This window comes from Lemur catta, chromosome 2 (assembly GCF_020740605.2).
Source record: "Lemur catta isolate mLemCat1 chromosome 2, mLemCat1.pri, whole genome shotgun sequence".
In the NCBI taxonomy this organism is placed as follows: Eukaryota; Metazoa; Chordata; class Mammalia; order Primates; family Lemuridae; genus Lemur; species Lemur catta.
In genome coordinates, this window is record NC_059129.1 from 136317505 (window position 1) to 136328919 (window position 11415).

The 11415-nt window shown below is 38.0% G+C and overlaps 1 protein-coding gene across 1 annotated transcript in view; it reads right to left on the bottom strand.

The window, feature by feature from the left end:
* IPCEF1 (interaction protein for cytohesin exchange factors 1) overlaps nucleotides 1-10525 on the bottom strand; it is a 96523-nt gene extending 85998 nt beyond the window's left edge. The window contains exons 1-2 of the mRNA XM_045544606.1: nucleotides 10503-10525; nucleotides 1018-1070 (exon numbers count right to left, since the gene is read on the bottom strand). Coding sequence (XP_045400562.1) covers nucleotides 1018-1050 — 33 coding nt within the window. The 5' untranslated portion in view covers nucleotides 1051-1070; nucleotides 10503-10525. The remainder of the gene's footprint in view (nucleotides 1-1017; nucleotides 1071-10502) is intronic.
* Between the last annotated feature and the right edge of the window lie 890 nt (nucleotides 10526-11415).

The window sequence follows — 11415 nt, forward strand, 5'->3', positions numbered from 1 at the left end:
ATCAAAAAATACCCACCATTCATGTCCAAGGGATCACACCTTGCTTTACTCCAAGTTTTAGATGGCAAATTTCCTACCATACATGACTGACTATAATTTGTGTTTTTATTTTTGATTCCTGCAGTCCTGGCTCTCAAAATTTCCACCATTTTTCATCACTAACACACTTTTCCTCCTTACTTATAAATACCAAAATTAAAGTGCTTTCACTGCCTTCTATACTTCTGGGATATGAAACTGTTAGCAAGACAAGCAGAGAATTTATCCGCTGACCTCCAGGCCGCTGCTGTCTGGTTAACTTACTTTCTACCTCACTATTACCACAGCCTGCCTTGACATCCCTCTTCTAATTTGCATCAGGAAACCATTGTCCACATTCTCGATTTGGCAGGAAGTGTGCACTATATTCTACCAAAAAACCACTTCTGATTCTCCTTTTGGCTCCTCTCCAAAAACGCTGTCCTATGCATCCGCTGTGAGGTCATTAGATTTGCCAAAAGATGCACACCATACAATCTCACATGATTCCACAGCCCCTTCTGTTGGATACATCATGTTACTGATATAAACTTCCTAATTTTCCCCCTCATAAGTTTCCTCATCTAATAGAGATAATATACTCACTCAATTTACTTACCTATCTTAGGCAAAACTTATGGCCATACATTTTTTTCAAATCCACAATTTCAGCATAATTAAGAGAATTTTTGCTATAGAGGTTGTATGAGAGACTACATTAGTATCATAGCATCTTCTTAAAACAGACATAATTTATGTACAGGGCATTAAAATCATGGTTATGTTTCTTTATCTTTAAAAGTAAATAGCCAGAGGCCTTAAATGCTTGATGACCATAAGACCCTTGAAACCTAACAACAAGGTCATTTGATTCCATCGTTGCCAATGAAATGGGGAACAATAAATAGTGAGCCAAACCTAAACTTAACTTGTCTATTATGTTGCTCATTCATCAAGCTGACAACATCTACAGCCTGAGGTGTTCCAAAGGGTACTTACAAGAGTGTTGCCATCGGTAGCCATGTATGACATCAGATTGGTAGAAACAAAAGCTGGAAAAGAAGAAATTTTCAGTTAAATATGGGATTAAAGTGTTCATAAAAGCACAGATCTCTTTGGGTGGGGGGAGAAGGTATTCCTGTTAGGACGGATGAATTTCACAATGAAAGCAATTCATTAAATGGCTTTTTATTACAGAAATTAATAAGCCAATGGTTTAAAATTCAGTTCATAAAATAAGCCAGAATTTCATCTGCACATTTGTCAGTATTCTTACACATTTAATATTGAATTATATATATTTTTTGAGAAGTGAAAATATTTTCCTCTTCATGATGAACAATGCAATGTAAGATGTGGAAACATTTGAGGCAATTTCAAAAATGTAACCAACCCCCCACCTCAGAAGTCCCAGCTTTAATACCGAGATGAGCCCCTTTTGATGTAGCACACTTTGTAGTGGATTACCTGAAAAACAAGACACTCTGTGGTTTCAAGAAAAGCAAATGAAAACAAAAGGAAAAAAACCTTCATATTTTCAGATTTTGACAAGTAAGAACTTGTTAAAGATCCAGAAGCCACTGAAACTCTCCCTAAAGCAGAAAGCTTTTCAACTTTTTCCCAGTGACACCACAAGCACAGATGTGTGCCCAGATTGACTCCATTTCTCACACCAGTGGTCCCCAAATTATGAAGAATGGATACGCCTATTTAATGTCAAAAATGCCAAAATTATATTACAATGGTATGAATAAGACATTTATTTGTAAAATGCAAAAGAACAAACCATAATAAAAAGATTGATAAATTTAATTACTTAATTTTAACTTATTTATTAATAGTTTTTAAAAACACTAAAATCTTGATAAAAAATCAAATCACAAGCTGGTGAAAATATCTGAAATATACATTTCATATAGAAGAACCATAATATAGAGAGCATTCTTACATGTCAGTAAGAAAATAAATTGCAAAGTAATAGAAGAATGAAAGAAGGAAAATTCAGATAAAAATACAAATAACTAATGCATAACCTCATTAGTAATAAAATAAATGCAAAATAAAACCTCATGATTCCATTTTTAATCTTCAAGATTTGCAAAAAGGAAAAAAATTAAGCAATAGAAGCCAAGTTTGGTGGAGGTGGAGATGTACTGAAAAGAATACTCTCACATGTTGTTGGGACGTCAAATTATTACAGACTTGATGGAGGGCAATTTGTCAATGATAACGATGACAGTCACAGTGGCAGCTGACATTCGCTGAGCCTTTACTATGGGCCATTAACTGTGCTAAGCTCTACCTTACCAAGCATGAAAAGAGTTTCACAATGTATTATTAATTTAAAAGTAAGTTAAAAAATGTGGCTGGACACGGTGGCTCATGCCTGTAATCCCAGCACTTTAGGAGGCCGAGTTGGGAGGATCTCTTGGAGCCAGGAATTCAAGACCAGCCAGGGCAACATAGCAGTACCCCTGTCTCTACGAAAAAATAAAAGAATTAGCTGGGCATGGTGGCACGCACCTGCAGCACTAGCTACTTGGGAGGCTGAGACAGGAAGATTGCTTGAGCCCAGGAGTTCGAGGCTGCAGTGAGCTATGATTGCACCAACGCATTCCAGCCTGTGTGACAGAGTGAGACCCTATTCTCTTAAAAAAAAAAAAAATTGTACAGAGTGATCCCATTAATTTTTTGTCATAAAAAGATACATTTATACACATCCATACTCACATATCAATGCACTGGCAGGGGGGAAGTCTGAATATATTTCCAGAGAAATGTGTATAGTAATTATGGAACTTGGAATAACCCTATATATTTATTTTCTACAGTAAGCATTTATTTGTAAAATTAATATGTTCGGATAAAATACTATAAATATTTTATTGACTTCTTATAGCAAGTATTTTTAGTATGCATTGATTAAGAGAAGACATAATAAGCAAAAGCTAGTTTGAATTCAGCAGCACTTTTGAGTAAAGAAGGAAATACAGTGTAGATGTGGAGAGTACCAGCTTTGGATTGGACTAGACTGGATTTAAATCCCAATTTGGCACTTTACTAATTGTGTAAAACATGGGACAAATAACTGATGTGCTGAGGCCTCAGAACTCTCATCTGTGAACTGGGAATAATAATAGTATTTCTTCCTTAGGGTTGCATGAGAATTAAATGAAGAAACATCTTTATAATGCTCACAGAAGGGTCTAACATGTAATAAATTTTCAATAAATTATTTTATTACCATAAAACATACTCATTCCTTAAGTAAGCATTTATTAAAGGTCAACTATGCATACCTTTTAAATAATATATAAAGCATCACTGTGAAACCTTTCCTGACTCCACCCAGATAGCTAATCAGCCCCTTCCCTGTAATAATATAATAGCTGAATTTATTGTATTTATTAAGCAGTTGCTATGTGCTAGGCCCACTGATGATTTTCATGCATGATGCCAGATAATTGTCAGAGTCGCTTTATGAATAATTTACTATAATTAGCCCCATTTCTTAGAAGAGGAAATTTTAGTCACCTTAGATGAGAAAGTTAGCATGTGAATGTGTCAGAATTCCAACCCAGACTGCGGAGCCTATTCTCTTAACCATCCCAGTACTATCCTGGCTCTCCTGCAAGACATTGCTCATAAATGACTCCACAGTGGCCATGGTAGTGTGACCAGATTCTGTGGGCATTTCTGCCTCCCCAGTTGGACAACGAGTACATTAAATGTAGTGGCTGAGACCCAGTCTTCTTTATGGCCTGGTGCCTAGCCCAGTGAAGGGCACAGACTACAGCACAGATTAGGTGAAAGTTGTTGAAATAATTTTTAAACTAATAGACCACACCCTCAGATGACTTTATTTCAATAGAGTTCTGAATCCTTTCACTCAGCCAGATTTCTAGAAATAAAACAAGCACAGCATTGGCAGGAGATGATAGGAAGCAAAGAGAAAACATTCACCTCTAATTCTTCTTCTAAGCATTGAGATTTGTTAAAACTGCACTACTCTAGCCACTAACATTAGGCCTTCCTTGGATCTTGGAGAATCTTTCTTTTGTGCACATTCTACCTCCTTACATCCTAACTATCCCTTAGGGGTGTCTACTCCATCCGCACCCATTGCTACCCTCCTAGTGCAGGGCACCAGCACCTCTCTCTCAGAGCACTGCAAGAGCATCCTAGCTGATGTCCTATCTTTCTCTCTGGCCCAGAATGGTGAGGTTTTTTCCAATGCACATCTGACTATTCATCTCTGTCCTTAAATCCCCTATAATGGCCATTGGTCTTGAGATAAAGATCAAAGTCATGAAAATCTCCTATAAGGGAGATTTTATACCAGCCGGACTCTGCCTCCTCCCCAGCCCTTTCTTGGATCATCCCATGTCTCTTTCTCTCCATCTCCCTGTCTCACTGGCTTTTTGAAATTCCTTAAATGCAATTTCCCCCAATCTCAGAACCTTTGCCTATGCTTTTCCTCAACAGTCTTCACCCAAGATGGCTTATACTGTCTAATTCTTTAACCCTCTGACAGAACGTCACTTAGTCAAGAACACCTTCCCTGATCCTTGTGAGAAATCAATCCCCTTTCATATGCTCTCATATCACCTTATCTTATCCATAGACATTGTCATCATTGTAGTGAATGATTAATTTTGCAGTTGTTGGTTCTTTCATATCTAACTCCTCACTATAATATAACCTATCTGGGGGCAGGTGCTGTGTCTGGATTTGTTCACTTGTTTACTGCTTTATTCCCTGTCTTTGTACACAGGGTGATTCAGTAGATATTTGTTGAGTAAATTAAATATACAAACAATAAAACCAATAAACTATAGATGAATTTCCATAAAGAACATCTATAAATTCCAAATTTTTGTTTTGTGGAATATTGCCGTCATGAACATCCCATGAGAAATCTCCTTCCCAATCTGCAGGATATGGAAATGAAACCATGCTGAGGTCAGACTTCCTTCAGTCAAAGAGTAAATGGGTAAATATAATATGCAGTCAGTGGCATGGTGGGTGGAGGTGTGATGGGAGAAAGCTAGGAAGGAGGCACCTTTGTGGAGGTTATCTGTGAGTGTTTAGTTAATAATTTTGGAGTTTGGGGACTTCTCTCCTTGAAGTAGTCAACATATATGAAATCTAAAATTTTACCAAAATGATCCAAAGTTAATTTGGGGCAGAAGGACCATCAAAATAATCTAAGCTCAACTCTTGTTTCTCCTTTTCCATACAAAGCACATAGCCATGGCCAGGAAAAATTTGGAAGTGAAATGGTAGTTATGGAGACACATGCAAATACATTTGATTATTGTTTGGACAATGAGAACTGGTTCAGCTAACCAGGTTAACCAAGGCACATGGTATCCTTATGTTGATAAGCTAAATAGGTAGCTCCAAGGTTTTGATGAAAATATATATAAAGCACACAATAAATGTAATTTGTGAAAAAAAAAATAATAATAACAATGCTGGTAAAGGTGTTTTGAAAGTAACAGTTTTTTGGTATTCCCAACCATTTCTGAGAATATCAGTTTAAGTAAAGTGTCCATAAGTAAAAAAGTTGAAGGATAGCTATTTGATATGCCTTGATAAAGAATTTTGGTATTACCAGAAATTTTTAAATGTATGAGAGCCTACTGACAGGAAAACAAAACACTTTTGTAAATCAAGAGGTTTCCAGTTCTTTGCTTTCAACAAAATTTAAAAAAAAATCCTATTTGAATTGTCTGTTGATCTTTAAAAGTAATTGTTGTGATAGATTATCATGTGATATTTGGCATAAATTTGAAAGGAATTCAAAAAGTGCTCAATTCTCACCTATTTACTTATGTGAAAAATATTTCTAAGTGCTTACACACATAAAAATCAATAATAGGATTAGAATTAGTTCTGAACTCTTCCTCATTCTAGCAATAAATAATACTCATCTATGAGTATGTTACATAATTAGGGGGGAAGTGTCATCTGTCTCATTAAGTAATGCATATTTAATAAAAATTTTATCTCTTTTATTTAAACATTATTGGTCAAAATGTGCAACATATTCATGTTGCCTGTTAAATTATGTACCAATAATAATTGTAATAATAACTCACTCTAAAGTAAATCTTTTTTGGCTTAGATAATTATATCACCAAAAAGTTTTTTTTAATTAATTGCAATGGCCTAAATCTATGATAGAATTATCAATAAGAGAGTTTCAAATATAAAAATATAACATAATAGGATAGAAATCCATGGGATAGTGGAATGAAAATATGAGTTCCAGGAGAAAAGAAAACAATGTAAAATTTGTAAGTCCTAATAATTACTTCTTTGAAAAAATAATGAGATATATCAACTCTGTGGTATTTATATTGCATAGGTTATGTTTAAAGAGAAATATAATCTTTGTTACCATAAATATTTGCAATATGTCAGAAACCAATTCTTTTTCAAATACATATGCAATTAAAACTTTAGGTGGCAATTTAAAGCATAAGGGGGCGTATAGGGGTTCCACATTATTTTATGGGTACACAACCCAAACAATGTGTTTTAAAACTATTGCACTAAAGCATGTGGATTAGAGTCAGATTTAAATTTGAGGCCCAACTCTGCCATTTATTAAAAATGTGGAAATTTATGGAAATTACTTAATTTCTCTGACTAGCAGATGCCCTATCTGTTAATAATAACAACAAACTCACAGGGTTTTGTGAAAATTAGATGAAATATCTTATGAGAAACACTTAGGCATAGTACATGCTCAATAAGTGGTAGCAATTACCTAGAATTGGAGCAATTACCTAGAAATTGCTTTTGTTATACAAAACTATTCTTACTAATGGAATTAGAACACAACTAGAGGGTTTGAGCAAGTGTGATACCAGGTTTCATCAAATAAAATAGCTCTTTCACACTTCAAGGTTCATTAAACTCCCTCGCAGGCTCTCCCAGCAACATTTTTGGTATCTTGCTCCAGAATTTAAGGGAATAGTTATCTTTATCATATTCAAGACAGTTAACATCTTTAAAGAACAATTTCTTAACACACCACAACATGAGCACTAATATTTTTTAAGTTTGAGAAATGAAATAAAATGCATTCTTGATAAACTCTGTAACTAAAAAGTAGAAAACATGTGTCTTTATCAAATGAATAATAAAATTAATTTCAAAGAAGAGATTTTCCTTCATACATACAAATGAAGAATCATTTCATTTTGTTTCTTAAACCAAATGTATTCTAGGAATTTTAGAAATTGTTTGGTAAGTTAGTTAAGGCAGAAATATGGACTCTAGTTCTATATCATTTAAAAACCTGAAAATAAACCAAGAACATCAATATGCAACAAATGCTCTATTGATAAAGGAGGCTAGTATAATTGGTATTTTTTTAAGAGCCAAGAAAAAATTTTACTAAAGGGATTTAAAGGTTCAATTGATCCAAAAGTAACTGTCTTGGTTATTCCCCAATAGACATTTTAATATTTGAAATGATGTGGCAAAATAAGCACCAAGCCTAATGTTTTAAACATTTTTTAAGAGAAGACAATTTATTATAATTTAGAGATGATTTTCCATTTGAAAGAAGACATGGGTTAGGTTGACTCTTCTTTTTCACAAAGGCTTAAATGAAAACAAAACAATTCTGAACTAAAATTTTTAAAACCCACAGACTACTTCATAACTTCCTTATCCTTTAAAAGTAGAATGGTAGCATTTCACAAGACATTATCAGAGCAGCACATGGACTTATAGAAAGTCCACAAACACAGGCAAACAATGTGGATTATTCTTATACAGAAAGAGCTAAAGAGGAAACAAAATGTCAGTCATTCTTGAGGCAGAAGTCTCGATCGTCAATAAGCATGGAATGAACACATGTGGCAGCAAAAGTCCGCACAGCTGGCAAACGCACTGCATGTAAGCAAGCGTCTTCTGTCACAGCAATGCCATGGAAAGCGGAAAAGAATATGCATCTTTGCTCATATATAAAAGCAAAGGACAGGAAATAATCCTTTCATTTTGCCAATTAGCAGGAGATACTCTTGTCAAGGCAGAGCGGGAGAGGAGGAAGCAAATGCAACACGACCATTAGCGAGTGCAAAGTGATGTACGGGGTGGCAGTCTGGGGTTATTACTTTGTCCAGGAAATTTATGCAGTGGGAAACGGCTTTATCCAAATTATTTCAAGCTTTTTCCTTTTTAATTTAAGCTCAAACTATCTTTCTGATTCCAATTCGTTTTCTACTCGGTTTAGAAATTTCTCATTTTTTCTTTCTCTTTCATTTATTTTTCTCTTTTTACTGTTGTCTTTTCTAGTCATTGCATTTCTTTTCTGCCTTGTCTCCACTTTGACGATAAATTGCCAGATGGTTTTAAGAACCACAGCTTTTTTTTTAAACAGAGAAACTATGATGCCTAAAATTACTTTATTTTCAGCAGCACTAAAATACTGCAATACATCATCTAAAGAGATTGGCAGGCCTCTTCCCAACTTTCCCTTCATGCTTTCCCACATAAGCTGTCAGCCCTGACAATCAAGGCTCAGACACACAAAATCCATAAATCTAAGGGAGACAAAAACCTTCTTTCAAGGCTGGGCGAGGTGGCTCACACCTGTAATCCTAGCACTCTGGGAGGCCGAGGCTGGAGGATCACTTGAGTTTGAGACCTGAGCAAGAGCAAGACCCCATCTCTACTAAAAACAGAAAAAAATAGCTGGGTGTAGTGTCATGTGCCTGTAGTCCCAGCTACTTGGGAGGCTGAGGTGGAGGATCACTTGAGCCCAGGAGTTCAAGGCTGCAGTGAGCTACGATGACAATGATGAGATGAGGCGATGGAGCAAAACTCTGTCTCAAAAACAAACAAACAAACAAACAAAAGAACCTCTTTCAGCCAATAATGTCAATCTCTGCTTCCAGCGGACCTTTTTACCATGATAATAACCAGGTGGCAAACAGCAAGCTCCCTTGAGTCACTAAACTACAGCGTCTCTTGCCCTTCTATGGCCTCCAGAACTAAAAATGTCTAAGATATGGTCTGCACCCTCAGCAAGCCCGCAGGCCCGGGCAAGTGGAGACCAGCTGTGGGCCACCCGCCAGCTGATTCTCCTCCGAGCACCCAGAGTCCAGCACTAGCCCACGTGCACCCTGTGTTGGTCTCCCCAGCCAAGGCACTCTCCCTTCACCAGCCCGTGGGTTCGACCAGATGCCCCAGAGAGCACCAGGACCTGTTTGTACATTGCTGACTTTGTCCCATGGTTGTCTTAAGTTCCATGTCTGCCTGGAGAACAACTGTTCCCACTAGCCCTTCAAAATAGGGCTGCACACTGATTTTCAGCTATTTGAATTTATTTATATAGGCAGAGGCCCTGCAAAAGCACATCTGCACACACACATACACCCAAACACACACACATATACACACCCTCGTGGCAGCCCATGTTCAGTTTTACCAATGCAGACAAAATGTACCTCTACATCTGCCTCCTCCTACGCCAGCTCCAGATCCAAGGAACTTCTAAGATCCAGTCATTCTAAGATCCAAATAGCTGTATGCTTAGGTGGGATTTTAAGGGACTGTGATAGAAACTCCAGGAGCCATCTCAAAGGTTTGTACTGGCCGCAAGGTGCCACATCATGCAGAAAAGGGACACCAAGCCCATAACGAGGCCACAGGCAGCATCAGTAGCCCCTGGGTAAGGTATCAGACATTAGTTCCTCTCCAGTCTGTCCCGTGAGCACACCCTGGTTCCTACCAGGTCCCTACTGTGGTGGCCCCTAAGTAACACACCTGATTCCCAGCTCACTCCCCCCCAGCCTGCGGGTGCGGGAGCAGACCCTGTGCTCTATGGTGGGCCAGACACAAATGGCCACTGATGGCCCTTACCTTTCTGCAACTTGCATCCCTCAATTTCTCCACATGAACAATAATCATATTTTCTGTCTTTGGGAAACAGTATGTTTTTGTGCTTGGTGAAGTTCAGCCAGTGTGTACACTGCTCTTCAGGCAGCCAATCAGTTTACTTCAGCTTTGCCAAACAAAAGTTCCACTCAACACTCTACACCAAAGGGAAGGGGGACGCCCCATGCAGCAGGGGCCCACCTATTCCCACGACGGGAGCATCCCTGGCTGTGAGGCAGCCAAAGAAGAGAAAACAATCATAAAAGCTGCCAGCCACCTGCACATATTGCTCTGGACTTTCAGCCAAAATTCCTCTTCTGTCTGGCTAGCCCTTTCATTAGGAAATATCACTTTAATGGGCCCTATGGTTTTGCAAAGGTAGTGCCCACAGCCTCGCCAGACAGGAGAGGCAGGGACCACAGGAGCCAAACTGCTGGGCTGAATAGCGGGAAAGGTTTACCAAGAATACGGCGACTTCCCTGGGAGGCTCTTATAACGATATTTGGCCAAATATCATTATCCAAGTCTTCACAGCAACTCTGTAAAGCAATATTACTTACATTTTTACTGATGAAGAAACTTACCTAAAGAGCAGGTGGACTAAGCAGTGTACAGAACCAGCAAGTTCTAAAGACAGAATGTGAATTCAGATCTTCAGACTCCAAGTCCAGAGCCCTTTGGTCATCAGCAGCTGTCCCAAAGTGATCTTTGCCTTTTCAACATCTCCTGAGCAGCACGCATAACTTGTTTGCAAACAGTAGAGCTCTCATTACGTTCTTACAGAATGAATGTATCTAATAATTCTTACAGAAACTCTGGGCCACACACACAGTAGGCATCTACTATCTGTTGACTTATATGACCCTGCAACAACTTAAGGACAAATTAGAGGGGGTAAGCTATTTACCAAATGTGGACAATTCAGAAGAGACCTAACGTGACTCACAGTTATAATGTGGCTGCCCAAATGGATACACGTGGGATCACAGATCTGTTGCCACTGCGTGGTTTGGAAGGATCTGATCAGCAAGGCGTGTATTGCTCTTAGAAAGACACGTTGGAGAGCCAAACACAGCTTGGTTTGGAATTTCTCATCCTAGAAGAGGCTTCATTCAGAAATACTGTGGGGCTGCCTTCCTGGTCAGAATCCTAAATGGGCAGACTTCTGTCCCCATCATCCTGCTGGCAATGCAGGCACAGGGACCTGAACTTTGCATCTGCTAACAATTCTGGCTTAGCGTCTCCAAAATTTTTCTAAAGCAAGAGTAATAGATGTAGCTAAAATACACCTATTTATTCTTTAGGAAGAACTGTTAAATTAAGGTCATTTTTCAATAACCCCCAAAATTGAGATATTTGTTGACAAAATCCACACAAGCTAATGCCTTCAGGAATAGATTAGCTGTCTCTGGAATCATAACATGTGTACAAGGAGACACCTAGTGGAAAAACACGTAACTACACTATTTAGCTTGAGACTAAAAATAAAAACATCGT